Raw genomic sequence first — 24,637 nt, 5'->3', positions numbered from 1 at the left:
TGGTAGTCTTAACCACATAAGATCACTGCGGATTTAATAATTTAGAAGAATACGTATCAATGCATGTCTTAACATCTCCCTTTGACAGTTTGGCGGACAACACAATAAGAAAGAAAGAGTTTTGAGTACGTCCACCGTACGCCTAGGTGGGCACGACACAGCTTACATAATAAGACTTCGAAGTTATAACTCATTGTTGGCATTCAAGCTTCTACCTGGATTTTTAACTTTTCCATTGCCGGCTGACAAATTCACATTCTTAGTATATCCTAAATATATTTACATTATTAAACATTTCCTAAAATCTTAGGATACGCCCAACATAAATGCCGGCTGGCTTTTAACCAATTATCGCCTCCTAAGAATGTTTAGAAAAAGTGATGTTAAGTTCAAATGAAACAATCACAACACCAAGTTAAAATGCTATGTAGGACTCAACTAGTATAGTAGTTATAAGTGTTTTGTTCCATCTTCATGTTCTTGTTTATCCCTCCTCCCCTTGGCTTTTTTCTCTAGCTAAGCCATGGACAACTCATCCTCCGCCCCATCCCACGCTTCACGGCTTCGCCACCGCCCTCCACCTCCACCGCCGATTCCTCAGCCGAGCTCAACTTCGTTTTCAACCTCCACGACCTACCACCATGCCTGGGGCCCTGGCCACAGCCCAGTTCCGCGAGCTAGTCCTTTTGCCTCTGACGATGACAGGTCCTGGCAAAGTGACATTTCTTGGCAGACACGGAGCAGAGGGTTTCACCAAAACCGCAATCTTGGTGCAGCATTAAGCCCCTGGACAGGCAGTGAAGCTTCAACACCGACAACCTATGGCAGCAGGATTTTCAAGAGATCAGCTAATCAGTATTATCTTTCCCACACTCCCGGAGGTGTCCCTAGCTTTGTTAATCCTTCTCGTGAGTATTCTTACACAGGCTATGACGCTATTCCATCCGGGAGACTTGAGCTGCAGAGCTTTGAGACTGGTGAGCATAGCATTAAGCCGCACCATGTTTCAAGGCAGGACAGGATTGAAGAAGGGCCGAGTGCTGGACACCAAACCGATTATGACAAAGAAGTCGATCAACACTATCATGATCATGCCATGGTGAATGATCATCATACGGGGTATACTAATCACTCTCATCATTTGGAGCAGCATAGGATCAATGACGGGGTTGATGGATACGATGTGAAGTGTGTTGATAGCTACCATGTTGATCATCGTTCCAGTCAATCAAATATTCATCAGTATAGGGTGGAAAGTAAGTACAGTGAGAGCGATGGCAGTTCAGTATCTGATGAGGAAAAGGATGAAGCAGAAGCCAAGCAATCAGAGCCAGTTGCGCTGCTAAGCTTGTTCAAGTACTCAACCAAGTTGGATTTAATCCTTGTTGTGTTGGGATGTATTGGAGCTCTCATCAATGGAGGATCTCTTCCTTGGTATTCTTATCTTTTTGGAGATTTTGTCAACAAAATTGCCCTGGACACTGACAAAGACCAGATGATGAAGGATGTACAAAAGGTATAGCAGAAGAAAAAAAATCATAATTTTCAATATAAATGCACTCTAACAGGTTTAAGATTGATAATTTAGTGATAAATGTTTGTATAAAAGGATGATTTGATGTTTAACATAATCCTCAGGTGTCTCTGTTTATGACTGGACTAGCAGCACTCGTTATGGTTGGAGCTTACTTGGGTAATCTACGAAATATTTTTATTTTCTTTTCTGCCCTTTGTGAATTTCAACTTTGATATGAAATAAAATCGGTCTGATGACAATAGCATTTGTAACGCCAGAGGTAACTTGCTGGAGGATTGTCGGGGAAAGATCAGCGCATAGAATAAGAACCAAGTATCTAAGAGCAGTTCTAAGACAGGATATTGGTTATTTTGACACAGAAATGAATACAGGAGATATTATGCATGGAATCTCAAGTGATGTGGCACAAATCCAAGAAGTGATGGGGGAAAAGGTATAAAGACTAACTTCCATATGATGTTTTTCTGGATAATTTCCATGTAATATAACATAACCTTACTCTGAATATTGATACTTCTGTTTTCTGTAATGCAGATGGCACATTTTGTTAATCAAGTGTTCACCTTCATCTGTGGTTATACAGTTGGTTTTCTGCGGTCATGGAAGATATCTCTTGCAGTTTTTGCGGTCACACCATTACATATGATATGTGGAATGGCTTATAAAACGGTGTATGTAAGCCTCACCAGGAAAGAAGAGGTGAGAACCATGATATACAGTCAAAATTTTTGGAGTTATTATACAATTTGCATTAAGACAATCTCCTAATCTTTGACTATCTTTACTAAAGGAATCTTATAGGCAAGCTGGTAGTATTGCAGAGCAAGCCATAAGTTCAATTAGAACAGTTATTTCATTTGTAGCCGAGGATTATGTAGCAGCAAGGTATTCAGACTTGCTGGAAGGGTCGGTGCCTTTTGGAGCGAGGTTAGGGTTCGCAAAGGGTGCAGGATTAGGAATAATTTATTTAGTTACATATGCAACATGGGCGTTAGCGTTTTGGTATGGATCACTTCTTGTAGCTAAACATGAGATTAAAGGAGGTGAAGCCATTGCTTGTTTCTTCGGTGTCAATGTAGGAAGCAGGTAAAGACAGCTTAATGATCTAATGTAGTACAGTAAAAGGTAACATTGTAGGAAAGCAATTGAAGAAATAATTACACACCTTTTTGTCCAGGGGCTTGGCGCTGGCATTGAACTATTATGCTCAGTTTTCCCAAGGAACTGTAGCGGCTGGCAGGGTGTTTGAAGTGATAAATCGAGTTCCAGAGATTGATCCCTACAGTAAAGAGGGGAGGAGTCTGTCAAGTATAAGAGGGAAAGTAGAGTTCAAATCTGTTACCTTTGCGTATCCTTCTCGTCCTACTGTACAGATTCTTCGGTCACTCAACTTGGCTTTTCCAGCTTCCAAGACTTCAGCGCTGGTGGGTTCCAGTGGAAGTGGGAAATCAACAATTTTTGCTCTTATAGAAAGGTTCTATGATCCTATCCAGGGTAAGTACATGAAATAATTACAGCTCAAGATTTTGCATTGTATGATTGAATGAACCTTTTATCTGAGCTATGTTAAACGTGGACTTGAATTGGCAGGTTTTATCAAGTTGGATGGTCATGATATAAGGACACTACAAGTCAAGTGGCTGAGAACTCAGATAGGTATGGTTGGTCAAGAACCTGTGCTTTTTGGGACGACGATTCTAGAGAATGTCATGATGGGAAAGGAAAATGCTACCAAGAAGGATGCTATTGCTGCTTGTGTTGCAGCAAATGCTCACAGCTTCATCTCCCACCTTCCAGAAGGCTATGAAACACAGGTAGTGCAGAAATTAATGTTCTGAAATCTTTGGGGAAACATTAGACATAACTTTTTTGTGTTATGTACCGTGTTCTTGTGCAGGTTGGAGATAGGGGAACCCAACTATCCGGAGGCCAGAAGCAGCGTATTGCTCTTGCTCGAGCAATGATAAAAGACCCAAAGCTCCTCCTCTTGGATGAGCCAACAAGTGCATTAGACCCCGAATCTGAGTCCATAGTTCAGCAAGCCATTGAGAAGATTTCTATGGGCAGAACCACCATTGTCATTGCTCATAGGTTAGCCACTGTCAGGAATGCTCACGCGATTGTTGTCCTTGACCATGGTTGCATTGTTGAAGCAGGTAACCACCATCAACTAATGGAAAAAGCTGGAGCCTACTTTGACCTTGTCAAGCTTGCCACAGAAGCGGTGTCACAACCTATGCCAAAACAAGATGAAGGTAGAAAGGATTTTGAGTTCTCATCATTTGCAAAATCTGCTACTGATACTTCAAAGGTGAAAAGTGTGTTTGAAATCTCGAGAGAGAAGTACCTTGAATCCATGCAAGACGGTATTCAAGAGGGAAAGGAAGAAGGAGAACAATCAAAGTTAAAGAGATATCGACTTTCAGAGATTTGGAAACTGCAAAGTCCAGAGTTTATCATACTGTTTATAGGGTTGACCTTGGGTCTTCTTGCTGGAGCAATCCTCTCTGTCTATCCCTTAATTCTAGGCCAAGCTGTTAAAGTATATTTCTACAAAGACCCTGACCAACTGAAAAGAGAAGTTGGAAACCTTTGTTTGGTCCTGGTTGGGCTTGGCTTTGGATGCATCATAACAATGATAGGCCAGCATGGCTTCTGTGGTTGGGCCGGTACAATGCTCACTATGAGGGTAAGAAACTTCTTATTTAAGGCCATACTCAAACAAGAACCAGGATGGTTCGACTTCGATGAGAATTCCACTGGAACACTTGTGTCAAGGCTCTCAATTGATTCTGTCAGTTTCAGATCCGTGCTTGGTGACAGATTTTCAGTCCTACTGATGGGCTTGAGTTCAGCAGCTGTTGGTCTTGGAGTTTCATGTAAACTTGAATGGAGACTCGCTTTATTGGCTGCTGCCCTCACACCATTCACGCTAGGAGCAAGCTATTTAAGCCTACTCATCAACGTAGGGCATAAACTCAACAACAGCGCTTATGCCAAAGCTAGCAACATTGCTGCAGGTGCAGTGTCAAATATAAGAACTGTGGCAACATTCTCAACTCAGGAGCACATAGTTCAGTCATTCGAGAAAGCTTTATCCGAGCCCAAGAGAACATCTGTCAGAAGATCACAGATTCTTGGCTCAGCTCTTGGCTTTTCTCAAGGTGCTATGTATGGAGCTTACACTCTAACTCTCTGGTTTGGCGCCTACTTGGTAAAGGAAGGTTATACCAACATTGGAGCCGTATACAAGATTTTTCTGATCCTGGTACTAAGCTCGTTTTCTGTTGGACAACTGGCTGGTCTTGCACCAGATACTTCAATGGCCTCGGCTGCCATACCTGCTGTTTTGGAGATCATAAACCGCAGGCCTTTGATAGGCAGTGATCCCCACAGGAAAGGAACGAAATTTGAAACATCAAAGCCATTTGATATTGAGTTCAAGATGGTGACATTTGCATATCCATCAAGGCCTGACGTGATTGTGTTAAGGAACTTCTCTCTCAAGATCAAGGGGGGAACCATGGTGGCTTTAGTAGGAGCAAGTGGATCTGGAAAATCGACGCTGATATGGATGATACAGAGATTTTATGATCCAATTCAAGGGGGAGTCCTGATGGAAGAAGTTGATCTGAGGGAACTTAACCTGAAGTGGCTGAGAAGCCAGACAGCCTTAGTTGGTCAAGAGCCAGCATTATTTGCTGGAACCATCGGAGAGAACATTGCATTCGGTTTTCCAAACGCTTCCTATACAGAGATCGAAGAGGCTGCAAAAGAAGCATACATTCACAAGTTCATTTCTGGCCTCCCTGAAGGCTACGAAACCAAGGTTTTTCTTTCTCCAAATTCTCAATCTTTTCAAATATTCACATGTTTTCACTACTTATCTTGATTGTCTGAACCCATTCCTCAGGTTGGGCAAAGTGGGGTCCAGTTATCAGGTGGACAGAAACAAAGAATTGCAATAGCAAGGGCCATACTGAAGAAATCAAAAGTGTTATTATTGGATGAAGCAAGCAGTGCACTGGACTTGGAATCAGAGAAACACGTCCAGGATGCACTGAGGAAGATCTCCAAGCAGGCCACCACCATTGTGGTAGCACACCGCCTCTCTACAATTAAGGAAGCCAATGTGATTGCAGTTGTGAAGGAGGGTGCAGTTGCAGAATATGGAAGCCATGACAAGCTCATGGCTTCCGAACTCAATGGCATCTACGCTAACCTTGTTCGTGCAGAACAAGAAGCCTACGCCTTTGCCTGAGATCTGATCATTCCATTTTCTAACCTTGAGGAAATGTAAACTAACTATATCTTCCCGATTGGATTCAATATGCAAACTTTTTTCATAATAAAAGGCATAAATATTTAAGATATGAGCATTGAAGAGTACTTACTGCTCCGGAGTATGGCTGGCAGATAATCCGTGCTTCATGTTTTGTATTTGTGACTTTATGTCAAAATTGATAACCCGTAAGATGGAGAGCAAGAGCACATGGAAAATCCCAGATTTATCTCCATCTTAACCACCAGGTACCTGCACTATTTTCTCCCAATAATACATCATTAATCTGATACAACATAAAACATTATTCATGAAATCTTTTGCGATTCCAATGAATAGTTAAACCTTCAAAGTATAATTTCTAGAAGAAATAGAAACTCATGACTATAATGCTACTCCCTTCATTCCATTTCATGCAAAGACTATTTGCAATTTTATTTTTTATTATATTAATCAATTTAACAATTAGTAAATAAAATTTATACATTACAAACTATATTAATAGTTCTATGAAAATAAAGAAAGCAAATCTAAAAAATCTGAGAAAATAAGTGCACAAAGAAAAATTAATTTGACATTCAAATAACAATGACCATAGGAATGTAGGATGAGACAGATAAAGTATGGCATGTCTCATTTAAATCTTTGAGAGAACTTTCAGAACTCTCCCTGTCATGATAGTATTTTCAAGGAACAGAACACATTTAAGGTCGAGACTACTGAAGTTTGGCTGCCTAAAAAGGAAATGCATAAAACAGTTCTGAAAGTGCAACAAAATCCATAAAGAAAATGTAAGAAGACAGTTCACTGAGAAAAGTTGAAAAGTAAAGCTGACTGATATAATAGAATGCTTCACTCATCGATCATTATCAATCATTCAATCATCTCTATTCAGCATTCAAAATCAAAATATTCAGCTATTTTTACAATGAAAATGTGACAATATCACATCATATTTCACCACATACAAAAGATCCATAAAGGCATAGTGGATGGTGGATGGTGGACGTAGACATACACTGATACACTACAACAAATGATCTGTTTTCTTCTGCAAACAGTTAAAAAAACAGAGAACCACATTCATCCAAGCCTATTATGGTTGATTCTAGTAAATAACACACTATACTGCTCCTAATAATGTCAGTACTGCCTGAAAGTAAGATTCAGACGACCTGGTTTAAGATTTGTCTCCTCCAACAGGGAAGGGGATGCAGTATTTTGTTTAATGGAGCTCACGCCATGATATATAAGCCTTGATTTTCCACCAAATATTAGCACATCCCCTGATTCCAGTATGACTTTGTCAGCCTTTTCTGGGTCCCTCTCATTACTATACAAAAATTCTGCAGCATCACCAATGGAAAATGAGACCACAGGAAGCCTTCTTTTGATACTTTCTGGACTCTCATCTTTATCCTGCAAGGGAGTAGGAAAGAAAAGATAATGACAAACCATTGCATGTTGCTATTAACAATACTCAGTATAAAACAAATCATTTCCCAACGATTAGGTGTTCAGTGTATATATACCTGATGCAGACCTAGCTTGCCACTAGTTGTGTAGAAATTCACAATGCAGACATTTGGTGACATTGATGGAAGAACATCATCCATATTTCTACATTTAGAATGTTTTTCCAAATATGATTGAGAATGTTGTATTGCCTTTTGAACCAAATGATGTAATTCATCCGGTATCACTGGAGGCTTTGCACCATCGTAAGGCCTTTTGTCACCGTACTGACTGGTTTCAGGATCCCAATTTTTACCAAGGCACATCATCTTTAAGTGCAGCTTTGCTCCATCATTGTAGCCAGGCTGGTAGAATCCTCCAGGACCAATGCCCAGCTTCCGGCAAGTGTTCACTATTCTTACCTGTCAAGAAGAAACTGTTGTGAGATGCCATATTTTCTTATCTACTTATTGTAAATACCATCCATAACTTGAAAAGAAAATAAGAAAATGATATGCACTAGGTTTTTTATAAATAAGAAAAGACATTATACAACCAATGAAAAGGCATAGGATAGAGACTTACTTGATCCAACAAGGAGATGAAACTCTTCAGAAGAACCATACCGTCACATAAGATTTTAATGTTTTGAACCTCCATGCTGCGCTTAATTTCATTTCTTTTTTCTTTGTTCTTCACATGCAGAGGTGTTTTTAGCTTGATAAGGTTTCCAGCTCTCTCCTGGCAGATGTCAAAACCAACATCAAGGTTCTTAGATTTGTCACCATTATTTGCTTCCTCTTTAGAACTTTGCTCAGATTGGTTTATCTCCTCAGAAAGCCTCTTTCCAAAATCAGAGTTAACAGCATGAATACTCTCATTTTTCAAGAAGGTTCTATCAACCGGTGAGCAACCTTTAACAGATTGGCATGACGAAGGTGAATCCTTCTGTTTAAATCCAGAAGCAGACGAGGAAAATGGCTGTTTTATGCTACTATTATGTTCCACCTGCATAGGATTTCCTACACAAGAAAATGTACTTTGGGGACTATCATCATTCCTGTATGGATTGTCTAATGGGGACAAACTAGCAAATTTCTTTGAGATGCCATTGGCTAATGTATCCCCTGAACATTCCCTTTCACTTGAACAACGTTCAACATTATGCCCTGAGTGGCTGAATCTTCCTCTATGCCTGTATGGATTGTCTACTGGGGACGAACTAGCAAATTTCTTGATACCATTAGCTAATGTTTCCGCTGAGCCTTCCCTTTCACTAGAACAAGGTTCATCATTACGCCCTGAGGGGGTGAATTCTCCTCTATGCCTGTATGGATTGTCTAATGGGGACAAACTAGCAAATTTCTTTGAGATGCCATCAGCTATCGTTTCCCCTGAACCTTCCCCTTCACTTGAACAAGGCTCAACATTGTGCCCTGAGGTGGTGGATCCTCTAGGCCGCCAACTATATGCAACCTACACACAGTCAAACACAATTACCCATCATATTAACTATCAACTGCAATAAATGATGTTACTAAACTATATAGAAGATTTCAAGACATATTCAACAATGGCATCGACTTCTATTTTATACTGAGCAATTATTTTAAGATCCGGAAAATAACAATTAGAAGATCAACTTCAAATTCAACAAGACAATAACAACCCAAAAAAATCATGAATTAAATACTGCGTAAAGTTCAACAATGCGGCAAACACATTAAGTGCATTGTTTAACTATTTCAATTTACTACTAATGTAGCCTACTCTCAAAACTTTTTCAAGTCATTCGATAACGCGAGTATAATTTAGCGTGGGAGAATATGAAAAATACAAAGTCGAAGATAGAAGAAAGAATACCGGAGGTGAACCGTTAGGTTGAAAAGACGGACGTGAAGATTGCCCTCGGGGACTAGGAGTATAGCGGCCTCCGACGCCTCGGCTCCGGCCGCGATTCGTCCTGGGCCATGAACCCAAGTCGGACATGCTCTCGTTTATCACAAGTCTCGGAAATCGCCGAATGTTTGTGCAGCAAACCACACAGGTAGTAGTGCGTATTTATATATTTTTTTTTTAGTAGTATAGATTCTATTAGAAGATAATATTGTACAATATATTTTCTTTATTCTTGGAGTTTGATTCTTGTGACCCTTCGTGAAGTGGGTATTTATAATTTATTGATTCAGTTTTTATTGTTTTAGGAGTAGGAATACTAAAAGGCTTCTCACAATCTTAAACACATGTGCTATGTAGTATGTAGTTATGTACTAGTTTGTTTTTTTAGTATACTGATATTGTTTTAGGAGTAGGAATACTAAAAGGCTTCTCAAAATTTTAAACATCTAGTAATCCAGTACTATGTAGCATGTATTAGTTTGTTTTTTTAGTACTATTGAATCTATTATATAAAAGTTAATATTGTAAATTTAATCTTATGACCTCCCCATTTGTGAGAGTAATTAATTTGTTAAATACTAGAATTATTACTAGAAAATTATAGGGCGCTCTGTTTTTCCTTTTTTGTTAGGAAAGTGCATATTTTTTGGTATGTTTTTTTACAGCTCAATATTTCTCCTTCATATTATTAAATTAAATAATTCACTAAATAAAAAAAAAAAATTAAATAGTCAAAGTATTCTTATTTGTCCTCTACTACATGTACTCCATTGTTAACAAGTTTTTTTTTTTTAAGAATGTGTTTATTATTTTTCTATTTTTCATCTTATTTTATAAGTCAAAAAAATACAAAATTATTCCAAATTTAACCTCTTTTTTTTTTTTTTTTTCCTAAGCATGCCTGCTGGTGTGGAAAGTTGTGTGTAAATACTAAATTTCTGGGCAGTGTCAAATTTGGCTTAAGAAGAATATAAGCATGTACATATCTATGTAAAAGGCAAAGTGTCAAAGCTCAAGTACTGTATCACCCCCAGCAATACAAATTAAGGCAGGGTCAGAGGGATTTTAAATTAAAAAAAAAAATCAAAATCAAAATGGGAATTCATGATTCAGCTATTTCCCATAGCAGATATGGCTCTAGACATCCTTGTATGGTGCAAACAGAATAGAAGAGTTGTGTCCACCAAAGCCAAATGAGTTAGAAAGTGCCACTTTTATGTCCAACCTTTCCTTCTTAGACCCAACCAGCATCCCTGTGTCCTGCTGCATTTTATCCCAAATGTTAGTTCATCAACAGTTTAATTTCCGGCCAAGCATATTGTGCTCAGATGGCATGTAGTGACTCTCTCATATGGGAGGTCATGAGATCAAGCCTCAGTGGAGGCGATATTGATTCTTTGTGCTTCGACAGGTTGAGAAAGTATACATGAACAGAAATAACAGGAAACGTACCAATCCTTCATCAGGCTTCTCTAGATTGGTATTTGGATGGACCCATCCAGTCTGTATAGCCTGTGTTTAGAAGTGTCAACATTTGGAATTAGAAAAGTTTCTTGCACTCTTTTTTACAAAAAAAAAAAAAAAAAGGAGGAGCTTTCGGTTTCTGGTTCATTACCATGATTGCTGCAATGGCTTCAACTGCACCAGCAGCCCCGAGGAGATGACCAATCATGGATTTTGTCGAGTTAATTTTAAGCTGAAACAGCCGAAACCAAGATAAGAATGGCGGAGGAGAACAGTTGCAAAGAGAGCAGAAGGGCGTCGTAGGAGAAATACCTCACTATTCTGTCCAAAACAACGGATTATAGCCTGGTATTCTTTCAGATCACCAGCTGGGGTTGAAGTGGCATGGGCGTTTATATAATTCACATCTTCTCTTTTCACCCCGGATTGTTTCAAGGCCTTCTCAATGCATAGAACAGTTCCAGCTCCTAATTTGAGAGCAAATTATAGGCATAAGTAAAGCAATTGTTGTACCATGGACCAGGGTTCATATTGAATTTTGTACCTTCAATTAACACATTATGCACCTACAGTTAACCGTTTCTGTACATGTAAACAAATAACTTGATAATTGCTGACACATAATATGATAGCTATAAGTACATAAATTGTTAACTGTAGGTACAAAATGTGTCAACTACAGATACAGAATTTGAAGGTTATTTTTGGGTCATGGTCTACAATGCAAGGTAGACACTGGTCCATGGTATAATTTGCTGCGTATGAAGGGCCAACAGAAAAAAACCAAAGGAACCAACTCTTGCGAGGTCCTCAAGGCTTTCAAAAGATTGATATGTTGATACTTTTGAAAACAAAAGCTTACCATCTGGATGTGGCTCAGTCATGTGATACGCATCGCAAGTGAAGCTTCCGCCTAAAAACTCCGCATATATTTTTGCCCCTCTTTTCTATCACATTAATTAGAATATACAAAGGCGGGAAAAACGCAAAGCTTCAGATATAAATAGTCATGTAACTAGATCCGAATATAATACATGTGTATTGGAAGACATAATTAACTCAATGAGGTATACCTTTGCATGTTCTAATTCTTCTAAGAGTAATACACCCGATCCTTCTCCCATAACAAATCCATCACGCTCCTGCTCCATCACGAAATCAACAGAAACTTTCACCAGATGACCAAAGGCCAACGCAATATTGAAGCAAAATTTTGAAAATTGTAACAGGGCTTCACCATTAGTTCGATCAAAGTCGGGACATTCCGAAGGTCATTGGATTAGTTTTGGACAAAGCAAGCAAAGCTATTTAATTTAGGATTCTAATCGGATCTAGATCACAAAGTATATAGAAACCAATGTTTATTTGCCAATAATTTGGCAATTTCATGACAGATGATTACGGACAATCAATTTATAGACCATGATCCAACAACTCAGAGTGACAAAACCGGAGACTTAAAACCAATACCATATCCCAAGGACGGGAAGCCCTTGTTGGATCACTATTCCTTGTAGAGAGAGCTCGGCATGCCACAAAGCCTCCGAGACCTGCAGTTAACATAACGTGAGCTTTGATATTTGTACATCACGGATATAAAAATTCATTCAAAAATTATACTCTGTATCTATATAACCTACCTATAGGAATAATTGCTGAATCTGAACCACCACAGAGCATCATATCCTGCCATTTAGTCGAGCAAAATTTTATGAGTTCCATAGTATGAAATTGCAAATGTGTCAACAATTTTATTATTTATTTATTCTAATGTTTCGATAGATAACGTAACAACAGTGGTTTAGCCACTTACTGTTTCACCTCTTATAATATGATTTGCAGCATTTAGAATGCAGAAGTTGCTTGTTGCACAGGCCGTAGATATCGAATAGTTTGGGCCCATCCAACCCTGCAGTTTAGAAATTAAAAAAGCAGTTTGAAGTGAATCGCCAGTTTCACAACTTGCTCTAAATCTATTGTGTTTTCCATGTTGCAATCGGCTTCATACTCACCAAATCCATAGCGAGCATGGCAGATCCCATATTTGTTGTAGCAAACGGTACACAGAAAGGATTCATTTTCTTGTAGGACACTCGTAAAGCCTCTATTGCATCATTGAAAACCTATTCAAAGGACAGATAACGTTATTTGGACACAAATATCAATACTATTTAGCGCACTGAAGTGGAATACACCTGATCACTGAATCAATTAATTCATATATCCAGAAAAACGTATTCAAAGGGCAGTGCTGTTAAGTTGCTTATATAACAGCAACACGCATCCATAATGCAAAAAAGTAAAAATAAAAATTGACGGTTACCTTCATACCCCCAAGGGCAGAACCAATTAAAACCCCACATTTGGCTTTATCCAACTCTTTTATGACATCTTCTGTGATCCCACCATCTGCCAAAGCCTTCTTGCCAGCAGTAAGCATGTAAAGCATGAACTTATCTGCTCTCTTTGATAGTTTAGGGGAGACCCACCCATCAGCCGAGAAGTTTTTTATTTCCCCAGCAATTCTCTGTTAGAAAAAAAGATTTAAATCATCATCTACGTTTACATGTAGGGTACACAAGAAGACATAAAAGAACTAGTTTATGACAGAGTACAGAAAAAGAAACTAATTAGTTAAACTTTACATACTGTGGGAAAATCTGAACAGTCAAAAGACTCAATCTCGCTGATGCCACTAACACCGTCAAGAAGATTATTGTAGAACTCATCTACATTGTGACCTACTGGTGACACTACACCAATTCCAGTCACAACCACCCTCCTTTTCTCTGTAATGGGTTTCTTCTTTGACAATGCTTCCTTTTCAGGTTGCACAGCCACAGCCATTGTTTTACCTACAATAACCAATACATAAACACAAATGTTATCGAAATTCTAGTACAATAGAAACCACCAACATTTCTTAACAGCCACACTAATATCAATTTATTGATCTAACCAGCAACACATCAATGCACAATAATATTTACAAGCATCACAAAAGCCAACTCCTATAAACTAAACCACCAGAACATGCCATTACAGTAACTTATCCTCTAGCCGCAATTACAATTTAATTTTTTATGCTATTTCTCCTTGGAGGGGACAAAAAGAGGATCTGAAACCTTCAATCATAACAAAATTGAACCATAATCAAGTCTAATTGCTAACGGGGATACCAAATCAAGAATAGACTAATTATTTAAATAGATTAAATGTAAACACAAAAAGAAATATACATTTTTGCAGAATAGAAGTATATATATGTGGGATTACCAGAATGAGCAGCCTTGTTCATCCGTCTCTGTCTGCGATTCACGGGCGCCAGCTTGAACCCGAACAGGGACAAGGCATTGTCCCCAAAGAATGGCAGCCCTCTAGAATTATAGTACTCCTGACAAGGCTCGAAAGCGAAGCAAGAGCTCATCAATCCGTGAATACCAGATCCATATAGAGAAGAGACGAAGCCGCCACCAAGGTTTCCGCTCCAGGCCAGAGTTCTCTTCCTCCGCAGCCACCTCGGCGACTGGAAGATCGACGGCGACTTCCCCCGGTGGTCCTTTTCGCAGGCCGCCGACATGCAAGCCGCCACGAGCCATGTACAGAGCGGAGAGGCGACAGAAGAAGCCACCATTGCTGACAAAAAAAAGAAGAAGTGGGAAAATCCAGAAAATGGGAATAGAAATAGAGGGGGAATGGAAGGGACCCAGATAGGAAATTGGGAATCTTGGAGGGGTTTTAGCAAGAAATGCAATGAATTAAGTCAAGAAACGTTGGGATTTCGAGAAATGGTGGAGATAGTGATGAGAAAGGTGATCTCGAGCCAGCATAGAGTGACGCAAGAAGAGGAAATATAGCCACATAGGTGCACAAAAATACATCAGAGTTCGTGAGTGAGAGCTACATACACTTGTACGTGTGACCAAAATGGATTTAGGATGGGTTTCGTGGGTAAGGTGGTGGGGCTGCCGTACTATGCCCTCATTCATTGGCCTACTCTTTGTGGTTGCCACTAATCATGTTACCACTAGATTTTTTTTTTCTTTTTTCATAACAAAGGTTTTTCGGCTCCCGTTAAACTATGTGACTCATTAACAAATTGTACACTTCTACACATGAGAAAAATAACACAAACTCAAACGAAAGTCGTCAAAAGAATCCCGTAGGATAGGACGGACCAATGCCTGCTCCTGCAGCGGGGTGGGCTAAAAAGCCCGCCTATTGGTGGGCTTGGAAGGTGGTTTGCCCGCCATGCCATGCCATGCCAAAGCCCACATGCGGGCAGGGTTGCCCACTATTTTTTTTTTTTTTTTACGACATGCTAGAGGATTTTGGTTCTATCTCCCTCATATGAAGCTCAAATGAGATGATTCAAGTGTCAAAGGAAAGATAAGGAAGGCATCTACAATTTTAATGGTGGACACTTTGAGAGATTCCGGATGTATTAACACCAGAAAATCAGAACACTCGAACGAGAAATTTGTCCTACAACATGTTGATAGTGTTTTGATTATATCTCCTTCATATGAAGTCCAATCAAGGTAATTCAAGTGACTATGAAAAGCTAAGAGAGTTCCATACAACTTTTATGTTCAAAATATTTTCATATTCAAATAAAATAATACCAAAACTGAGCCTAAAGTTTAATGTACTCATGCTAATAAGTTTAGTTTTAATTTTTTTTTTCTATAGTAGCAGGTAGCAGGCTAAACATGCGACCCGATTGGCCCGCCTTGCCTTGCCTGGGCTTGTGGCCCAAACGATGCAAGCTAAAAGGCCCGTCTCTTAGCGGGTTGAACATTCGATGAATCTACCCCCTACTTACAGGTAGACCCTACGAGAAAAGCACATCCTATGAATCACAAGTTGTACGGAGTCATTGTTTGAGACAAATCATGAAATCTAATTAACTTAACCATGATGGAGTACCTTTTGAGGAACACCAGGGGCCATTTTTCTCAATACTACACTATTCAAGTATAGTGTGTATATATATACATACACACTAAGCTATGTGGATTAGCTTTTTTGGTCGTGCATCTAAACGAATGCAATATACACATTACTGCTGATCATAAGTCAACATTATTTAATGAATAAAATAGCTCTTATAGGCAAAAACTTGCGTGAGACCATCTCACCGTGATCATAATGGGAGGAAAAGAGGGAAACTTCAATTCAATCTTCATAATTTATAGTTGTTCCATATATGAGATGATAACGAATATCTTCATTAAAATATTGGAGTAGGATAAGATGTGAAAATTACCATAGTTTATAATGTTTTTTCTTTAAAATGTTAATTTGATCTTTTTCATAATGTATATTAAAATAAAATCCTAGACCTAATTCCAACCAGCCACCCCAATAGATGAAGTTTCAAAGGATTATTTGTCAAAACATACTTATAATCTTATATAGCGTTTATATATATTTTTGGTAAATTTACAGGGTCTTTCTCTCCGTCCGTTTAACGGTCCGGGGTCCACCCACATTCGCTCCGAGAGGCACAGGAGCTAGCCCAAAGGGAATGTTTTTCAATTCCAAGCCGCGTGGAGCAGGCACCCGACTTTACCGAAGCTGGTGGAACAAGGCTGGGATACCACGAAACCAATTCTGGATAACATTTCTAGTATACAGACTAGTTGCTCGAGGTGGAGCAAAGAGGAGTTTGGAAGTATTCAGAAGCAAAAACATAAGCTACTAGCAAGGATTGGAGGGGTACAACGTATGATGAACGTCCAACCGCACAACGGTCTCATCAAACTAGAAAGGAAACTTAGGTCTGAACTTGAAGAAGTGCTGCATCAGGAAGAGCTCAAGTGGTTCCAGAAATCAAAAGAAGAATGGATTAAATCAGGGGACCGCAACACTAAGTACTATCATGCGGCGACAATGGTAAGACGAGCAAGAGGGAAAATCAAATGCTTGAGGAATAATAATGACGAATGGATTCAAGACCCGAGTAAGATCAAGGAGTTAATCCAGGACTACTACAAGAAACTATACACGAAGGAGGGAATAATAGAAGATAGCGGTTGCATCAATGGAATGTTCCCAAACATTGATGAGGAAAAATGGAGCCTTTTCAACAGAAGGATTAGTAAGGAGGAGGTGAAAGATGCAGTTATGGACATGGCACCTCTCAAAGCTCCTAGCCCGGACGGCTTACATGCCATGTTCTACCAAAAGCATTGGAATGTAGTTGGAGAGAGTATGTATAACCTCGTGGTCGAGTTTTTTCACACAGGCAAACTTTCGGAGGGGCTGAACGAAACCAATCTAGTCCTAATCCCTAAGGTAGACAACCCGGAAAGAGTTACTCAGTTGAGACCCATCAGCTTGTGTAATGTAGCATACAAGTTGGTGACCAAGGTCATGACAAACAGATTTAAGGATATTATGCCAGACTTGGTTTGCCCCAATCAAAGCAGTTTTGTGGCAAAACGACAAATAACGGACAACATTGTGATATACCAAGAGCTTTTGCACTCAATCAAGTCTGAAAAAGGCAAAAAAGGCTATATGGTACTCAAAATTGATTTGGAGAAAGCCTACGATAGGGTGGACTGCGGCTTTATTCGTTCTACCCTTAAAGAAGCCGGTCTCAACGCAAACTGGATTAGGAACATCATGCATTGCGTGGAAACAGCTGGAATGACTATACTCTGGGAAGGAAGTAAGCTCGAAAGATTTAAGCCTGAGCGTGGAATACGCCAAGGGGACTCCATATCACCCTACCTCTTCGTTCTTTGCATCGAGAGGCTGGGACATATCATTAACAGCGCAGTTAACCAAGGACGTTGGAAAGGCGTAAAGGCGTCAAGAGATGGACCATCCATCTCCCACCTATTTTTTGCAGATGACATGGTTCTTTTTGCTGAAGTAGAGGAGGAGCAAATTAGCACCATCATGGAATGCCTTTACATTTTCTGCAAGTTCTCAGGGCAAAAGGTTAATAAAGCGAAGTCTAATATTTTCTTTTCCAATAATGTTTGCAGGCAAAAAGCAGAGACTATAGCCGAGAGGGCAGGCATACCAATGACGCAAGACCTGGGGAGATACTTAGGAGTGCCTTCGCTACACGGAAGGATCACTAAGGATCACCGCAAGAACATCATAGAAAGAGTTCAAACCAGGCTGGAAGGATAGAAGACGCGTTTTCTTAGCTTAGCAAGCAGACAGGTGTTAGTCCAATCTGTCCTGAATCCCATCCCTGCATACTCCATGCAAACCATACTTATTCCAAAAGGAGTGTGTGACACGATCGACAAAAGCACGAGGAACTTTCTATGGGGAGGGGATGGTACGGGGAGGAAACCGAGCCTAGTTAACTGGAACACGGTTACCCGAAACAAAAAAGACGGAGGACTGGGAATAAAATCTATGCGAAGCATGAACATGGCGCTGCTCACAAAACTAGGTTGGAGAGTTCTTAATGAGAAGAACAGCACATGGGCCAGAGTGCTAGCATGCAAATACATGAAATCGGATATCCAGTTGGCGAACATCAAAAGAAAGCGGATTGATTCCAACGTTTGGAAAGGAATATGCGCAGCCGTTCCAATCATCGAAAGGGGTGCGATAAAAGTAGTTAAAAATGGTCGAAACACATCCTTTTGGTACGATAGATGGATGGGCAATGAACCTTTGTGCAGTCATTTCTTTGGTCCCCTCCCTAGAAATGCAGGTGACATCAAAGTCGTGGACTATTGGAATGGAAGGGGTACATGGGAGTGGAACACTATCGATGTAGCTCTGCACCCAGATAAGCGCATGGAATTAGCAGCGAAGGTGATCGTTAACGAAGAAGGGAAAAACGATAAAATGGGCTGGGGTAGGACGGAGGATAACATGTTCTCCACTAGCTCAGCATATGATCTGATCAGACAAGAAACAAGAAGTGAGGAAAGTAATGGGTGGCAAAATATCTGGAAACTTAGAGTGCCCAACCGCATACAGACTTTTATATGGCTTGTGAAGCACGGAAGAATTATGTGTAATGCGGAACGGAAAAAGCGACGCTTCACATCTGACGAAAGATGCGCCATCTGTGGGGCGGAGAAGGAAGATATCGAGCATACAATGAGAAAATGTCCGGCAGCCGAGGCAGTGTGGAAAAACATCAACATTGGAGAAAGCTCAGGTACGTTAGCTACTCTAGATTTTGATACGTGGCTAACTAGAAATGTAATAGGTATGGAAGCGGACCAGAGAAGCAAACAAAGAAGAGCAAGGGTTGCAATCACTATGTCGTGGATCTAGAAGTGGAGGAATGATTTTGTCTTCAACGGGGTGGAAAGAAACCTCAAAGACAAGATAGATGGTCTACACAGACAATTCAAGGACGTTGAAGGGGCACTGGAACGATATGATGGACAATTCAAGGACGTTGAAGGGGCACTGGAACGATATGATGGACCGGTTAGAAGCCATAGGGGAGAAGAGCGTCGAGCCCAACCTTGGACACGAAGCCATAGGGGAGAAGAGCGTCGAGCCCAACCTTGGACACTTCCACAGCAAGGTTGGATTAAAGTAAACACTGATGGATGTGTGGATAGACGCATTCACGCTGCCAGTGGAGGAGTATTCCGAAACTCAGAAGCAGCCTTCATCGGGGCCTTTGCGGGAAAGATTGGCATTTGTACACCGTTGGAAGCCGAACTGTGGGGAATTCACCATGGAATGCAGGAAGCATAGGACAGGGGCTATCGAAGAGTGGAGATGGACACCGATTGCGCCAAGGCAGTCAATCTTATCAACGGAAATGAGGGTTATGACGGCCCGGCCAGGAACATCGTGGACTTATGCAGAAATTTAAAAAGAAGAACATGGGAGCTCAAGCTCAGACACATCCCAAGAGAGCACAACAGGGTAGCGGATGCGCTGGCTAAGAGGTGTCTCAATCAGAACGAAGACTATTGCTGGATGGAAGACCCGTTAAGGGAACTCTTACCTCTGATGCGCCACGACGAGTTGGGCCTTCTTGGGAATTCTAACACTGTGAGGATCAGCTAATGATCTCGGATGTACTCCTCCCCTTTAGAAAAAAAAAATCTTATATAGCGTTTGCCTTGTAGATTAGCTTAGTCTTAGTACATTAATCTTGGTCGGTTTGAACTAAATAGTATTTTTGAATCATTATATTATATTATATATGCAATTACAATATGATTTATTTTAGTGATAGAAGAGACCCGCAGCTACTTTCTAAGAGTGTGCATTGATGAACCTTACTTATGTGTAAAAGTTCACAAATTACACATGAGAAGTAAATTGCACTAAAAAAATTATGTATAATTAACTCGATTGATAAATTATTGATAATAATCAAATTTGTGACTTTTTTGTATAAAAGTAGAGTTAATTCCAGCAATGGTCCCCCGAGTATGTTGATTTTCCAAAATTGGTCCCCGTCTTTTAATTTGGACAATTTTAACACTTAACTATCAAATTCTTTCCAATGTTAGTCCTTCCGTCAAAAGTCAGTTAAATGGACGTTAAATGAAGGGTAAATTAGTCCTTTCACATGCTATAGGAAGGAACCTGCTAATCTGCTATGGCTCCGGCGACCCTGTGTGCGTCCCTTACAAATTGCCAGCGGAAGTCAGTAAGATAGGAAAAGCTAAGGGAGAAAGAGGATGACTAAGCAGGTGAACATAGGGGATCTGGGGCGGCGGCAGCGAAGCAGTTTCCGGCGACGGAGATTTTCGCAGATTGTGACCGATTCCAAGAAGGCCGGATTCAACATCTGATTGCCGATCATGCGTCTACTTGTGACCGATTCCCATAAATTGAGTCGCAAGGCAGTGAGCAAGGGGATGTTAGCACAGAAATTGATCTGCACAAAAGAAGACCGACGCACACACGAGCAATCGAGAAATCTCCATCACACTGGAGATTTGTGTTGCTTAGGCAGAGTGGGAGGGCTTTGCGGCGATGTCCAGATCGGTTCGATTATGCAAAAATGATGTCCAGAGTGTGAGTGGAAGTACTGCATATGAGGATGGGATAACCTTCCGCGGACTCTTCTCATGTACTAAGCTAATTTTGTATCCTCACCCAAAGGCTATTTCCACATCACCATTTGCAACACTGATGGGTTTTGTAGCACTGCAACAACCCATTATCTGCACTATAGTGCGTGGGATTACCCTCCCAAGCAACACCCTCTCACTAACACTCAAGGACTTCGACAAGATGGTCAACAACAGTGCTTCGACAAGATGGTGTTGTTTAGGCGGAGCAGGAGGGCTTTGCGGCGATGTCCAGATCGGTTCATGATGCAAAAATGATGTCAGCTTCATTTAAAGGACTAATTTACTCATCCAGGTTTGATGATGCAAAAAGGACAATGAAAGGACTAATTTACCCTTTCATTTAACGTCCACTTAACTGGCTTTTGACGGAAGGACTAACATTGGAAAGAATTCGATAGTTGAGTGTCAAAATTGTCCAAATTAAAAGACGGGGATCAATTTTGAAAAATCAACATACTCGGGGGACCATTGCTGGAATTAACTCTATAGAAGTATGACTTACTTGACTACTCATTTCGACCCTACTATATATGTGTTTTGCTGTCAATGATGGTGGCTGCCCAACTCTCAAACCTTAAATGGCCATATATAGGTAGTTAGATATAGATTGTCTTTGATTAGTCAACGATTTTTTGGTGATGAATAGAAATGATATTATAGCTTCGAAAATTAAATTATATTAACATATTTATTCAAATAATAATAATATGTTAAGTTTCAAAAAAATAATAATAATAATAATATGTTAAGAATATTGTTCATTCATTCATTGTTGGCGATGCTACAAGCTAAGGCTCAAGAGAGTTTTGTAATCTATGACACACACTTGGTGAAATGGAACAATTGAAGAGTCACCTAAGGTGCGTTTGGTTCGCACATGGGAATCGGAATCGGAATGGGTATCAAATACTTGGTAATGATAATGGGTTTTGGTGAAAGTATTTAACATGTTTGGTAATTGGGTGGAATGAGAATAATTATTAATAGTTGAGGAAGAAAGGAGGAAGGGAGATGAAACCCTTATTTAATAGGGTCACACTTGTGTGAGACCGTCTCACGGATCTTTATTCGTGAGACGGGTCGGGTCGGGTCAAAGCACCATGCAAATGTCATACTTATATGTGCAAATCTCACACTTATATGCTCAAATATAACACTAATCAAAAATACAATTTTTGTTACTTATAAGAGAAAAAGTAATACATTTTTCATAATAAGTAATGTTGGCAAGTACCTCTCACTTATAAGGGCAAATATAATACTTTTGAGGAAAAATGTAATACTTTTAAATCGAAATGTAAAAGTATTGTATTTTCCCTTAAAAGTATTACATTTACCCTAATAAGTAACAAAAATTTAATTCCTAATTAGTATTACATTTGAGCATATAAGTATGACATTTGTGTATATAAGTGTTACATTTGCATCTTGACCCGACCCGACCCGGCTCGTCTCATGGTGAGACGGTCTCACACAAGTTTTTGCCTATTTAATAAGGGTATGGGTTTTGTCATTAATGGGGTATTCCAAACCCATAATAGCATTCACAAAACCTATCAACCAAACACAAACAATCACTTTCATACACATTCCTTATGTCTAAACCCCCCAACCAAACACACCCCTATTTTTAACTATTCAAAATGTGAATTAAATTTTTAAAAAAAATTAACTTTTTCTACCCTCCCAAAAAATTGTTGAAAGATTCAAACACCAATAATAAGCAGTTGATTTTTATTTTTTTTTGAAATACTTATGACCCAAAGAATTTAAGTCCTCAAAAAAAATTTTCTAACACCTTGATCATCATCAACTCATGGTTGTTGAGAAATTTTTTTGCCAACCATAGTTAAATTTTGTTCTTTAAAAAAATTTGTTTCCTACCAGTTGGTGGTTGAAAATTCCAGCCACCCAATAGTTGAAAATGTCACCTAAAATCCATAATTGTTAATTTAAGTGTCCAAATTTTGCATGACCTTTCTAAATGGTTAGTATTACCAATGAGTAATTGTTTGAATTTTAAAATTTGTTTTTGACAATCAAAGAATTAATCAAGAAAACTCCGTGCAATGAGATTGATCAAGAGATTGTTGGCAAAAATCGTATCCGTAAATTTTAAAAGTTCTTGTCCACTTTTTTGGTAGTAAGAAATATTAGATGTTCAAGTATCACATATCAAAGTTAATGGCATTAAGCCAAAACTATAATATATATTCCATAAAAAATAAAACTTGTCTATATGTAATGGTAGTTGTGGTGTATAGTCTTGTGTTGAGTGGAAATGTCTCACTTAGAAGTGGTGAACAACATGCTCACAGGGCGAGTTGCACTAAAAGCATATTCATTCAAATTTTTTCTTTATACCCGAGAATGGAATAACAATAATAAAAGGAGAAATTATAGAAGTTAGAAGTTGATGACGACATTGCCAAATCAATAAATCAAAAAAAAAAAAAAAACACACACACATACACACACAACAACAAAACAACTATTAAACGTCTAAACTTATGAACTATATACTTATTTAATAAATAAATTTAAAAGAATCAAATACAAAATGTTGTCTAGTGGCACCCTGTTTACACTCTCACATGAAAAGGAGTGGGTTATATATAGGGAGGGAGAAGCTAATGTTCAAGTGCATTCACTTCTTCCCATATATATATATATATATATATATATAGAGAGAGAGAGAGAGGGAGGCTAATGTTCAAGTGCATTCACTTCTTTCCATTGAGACCCTTCGTAAATACACACAAACTACGAAAGGTCGCACAAGAAGAACTGAAGAAGAAGAGGTGGTCTGATTAACCTTGTTACAATGTAGTATATATTCACAACTACTTTCTCAATCTATGGAGCACAAAGAGTCAAATATTGATTGACCTCTCATTAGAAAAGTCACTAGACCAGAAGTTTACTGACAAGAATTATTTTAGTTATTGACTTTGTTACAATGTAGTATATATTTATAACCACTTTCTTAATCTATGGAGCACAAAGAGTCAAATATTTTCTGCTCTCGTTAGAAAAGTCACTAGACCACAAGTTTACTGACAATAATTATTTTAGTTTAATTGATGAAAATAAAGTAATTAGCAACGTAACTTACTGGAGTTGAGGAGTTGATTAGCTCTGATGCAGTGGGATCATCAGCCTCTCATCTTTTTGAATTTCTTCTGAGTTTTTACGTCCCTTTTCTCCCAATGAAGATTAATATAGCTAGCTAATAGCTATGCTTATTCTTTATAATTTATAAGAATTTGCCGTATAGCAGGTATATACTTTTTTTAAACAAAATTATTGAGAGAAAAATAAAAAAAAATAAAAAATAAAGCGTAAATTTTGGTTCAATGTGAAAATGACATGCATGGGATATTCTTCAAACGCAAGGCATCAATTTTTTCTTTGAAAAAATTAATGTTGTTTGGCAACACAATTAATAATGCAATTAATACGTAAGTAGTACGTATAGAATATCAATTGTTATGCCCACAATCTTGAAATCAAGTCTAGTCAATTTTTAATTTGAAGACTAAAAGTGAAAAATAAAATAGTACTCCGTACATCAAAAGATTTAAACTAAATTAACTATAAAAATTGCAGCTACAATCTTGTACGGTGTAATTGAATTGGGGTGTGTGTGAGTGAGAGACAAAGAGCGTTTAAGTGAGAATATGCACTCGAATAAATAGTGAGGACTAATTTGGTTAATTTATTTGCATAGATCAACGGTTGATGATTGCTTGGTAACTACTATCTGATGGTGTGTGGTAAATCTCGTTTCTTTTAATTTTTATTGATTGGAGACATGAAGTGACGGAGGCTATGTCACTGAAATTGTTTTTTTTTTATTTTATAAATATCAAAATATGACTCCATTTTCCATTTTATATTTCGTAAGCGCATATATATATATATATATATATATATATATATATATATATATATATATAT

At 38.9% G+C, this 24,637-nt stretch overlaps 3 protein-coding genes across 3 annotated transcripts; 1 reads left to right on the top strand and 2 right to left on the bottom strand.

Moving 5' to 3' along the window:
• Positions 1-523: 523 nt before the first annotated feature.
• Positions 524-5,798, top strand: LOC116023646 (ABC transporter B family member 19-like). The gene is made up of 9 exons (XM_031264646.1): positions 524-1,516; positions 1,639-1,693; positions 1,795-1,970; positions 2,072-2,236; positions 2,328-2,623; positions 2,715-3,031; positions 3,128-3,351; positions 3,435-5,366; positions 5,451-5,798. The coding sequence occupies exons 1-9, from the start codon at positions 524-526 to the stop codon at positions 5,796-5,798; spliced, it is 4,506 nt and encodes a 1,501-aa protein (XP_031120506.1).
• Positions 5,799-6,682: 884 nt separating this feature from the next.
• Positions 6,683-9,299, bottom strand: LOC116021915. The gene is made up of 4 exons (XM_031262441.1): positions 9,138-9,299; positions 7,860-8,750; positions 7,352-7,696; positions 6,683-7,238 (listed from the first exon to the last, which is right to left on the bottom strand). The coding sequence occupies exons 1-4, from the start codon at positions 9,261-9,263 to the stop codon at positions 6,963-6,965; spliced, it is 1,638 nt and encodes a 545-aa protein (XP_031118301.1). The 5' UTR covers positions 9,264-9,299; the 3' UTR covers positions 6,683-6,962.
• An 820-nt stretch (positions 9,300-10,119) lies between these two features.
• On the bottom strand, positions 10,120-14,500 carry LOC116022770 (3-oxoacyl-[acyl-carrier-protein] synthase II, chloroplastic-like). The gene is made up of 13 exons (XM_031263635.1): positions 13,914-14,500; positions 13,287-13,492; positions 12,961-13,164; positions 12,650-12,760; positions 12,451-12,546; positions 12,278-12,323; positions 12,108-12,187; positions 11,711-11,779; positions 11,500-11,584; positions 10,950-11,104; positions 10,789-10,869; positions 10,626-10,685; positions 10,120-10,436 (listed from the first exon to the last, which is right to left on the bottom strand). The coding sequence occupies exons 1-13, from the start codon at positions 14,269-14,271 to the stop codon at positions 10,311-10,313; spliced, it is 1,677 nt and encodes a 558-aa protein (XP_031119495.1). The 5' UTR covers positions 14,272-14,500; the 3' UTR covers positions 10,120-10,310.
• Between the last annotated feature and the right edge of the window lie 10,137 nt (positions 14,501-24,637).

The sequence above is a fragment of the Ipomoea triloba genome, chromosome 6, assembly GCF_003576645.1.
Source record: "Ipomoea triloba cultivar NCNSP0323 chromosome 6, ASM357664v1".
NCBI lineage: Eukaryota > Viridiplantae > Streptophyta > Magnoliopsida > Solanales > Convolvulaceae > Ipomoea > Ipomoea triloba.
This window is presented reverse-complemented; position numbering and strand designations above follow the sequence as displayed.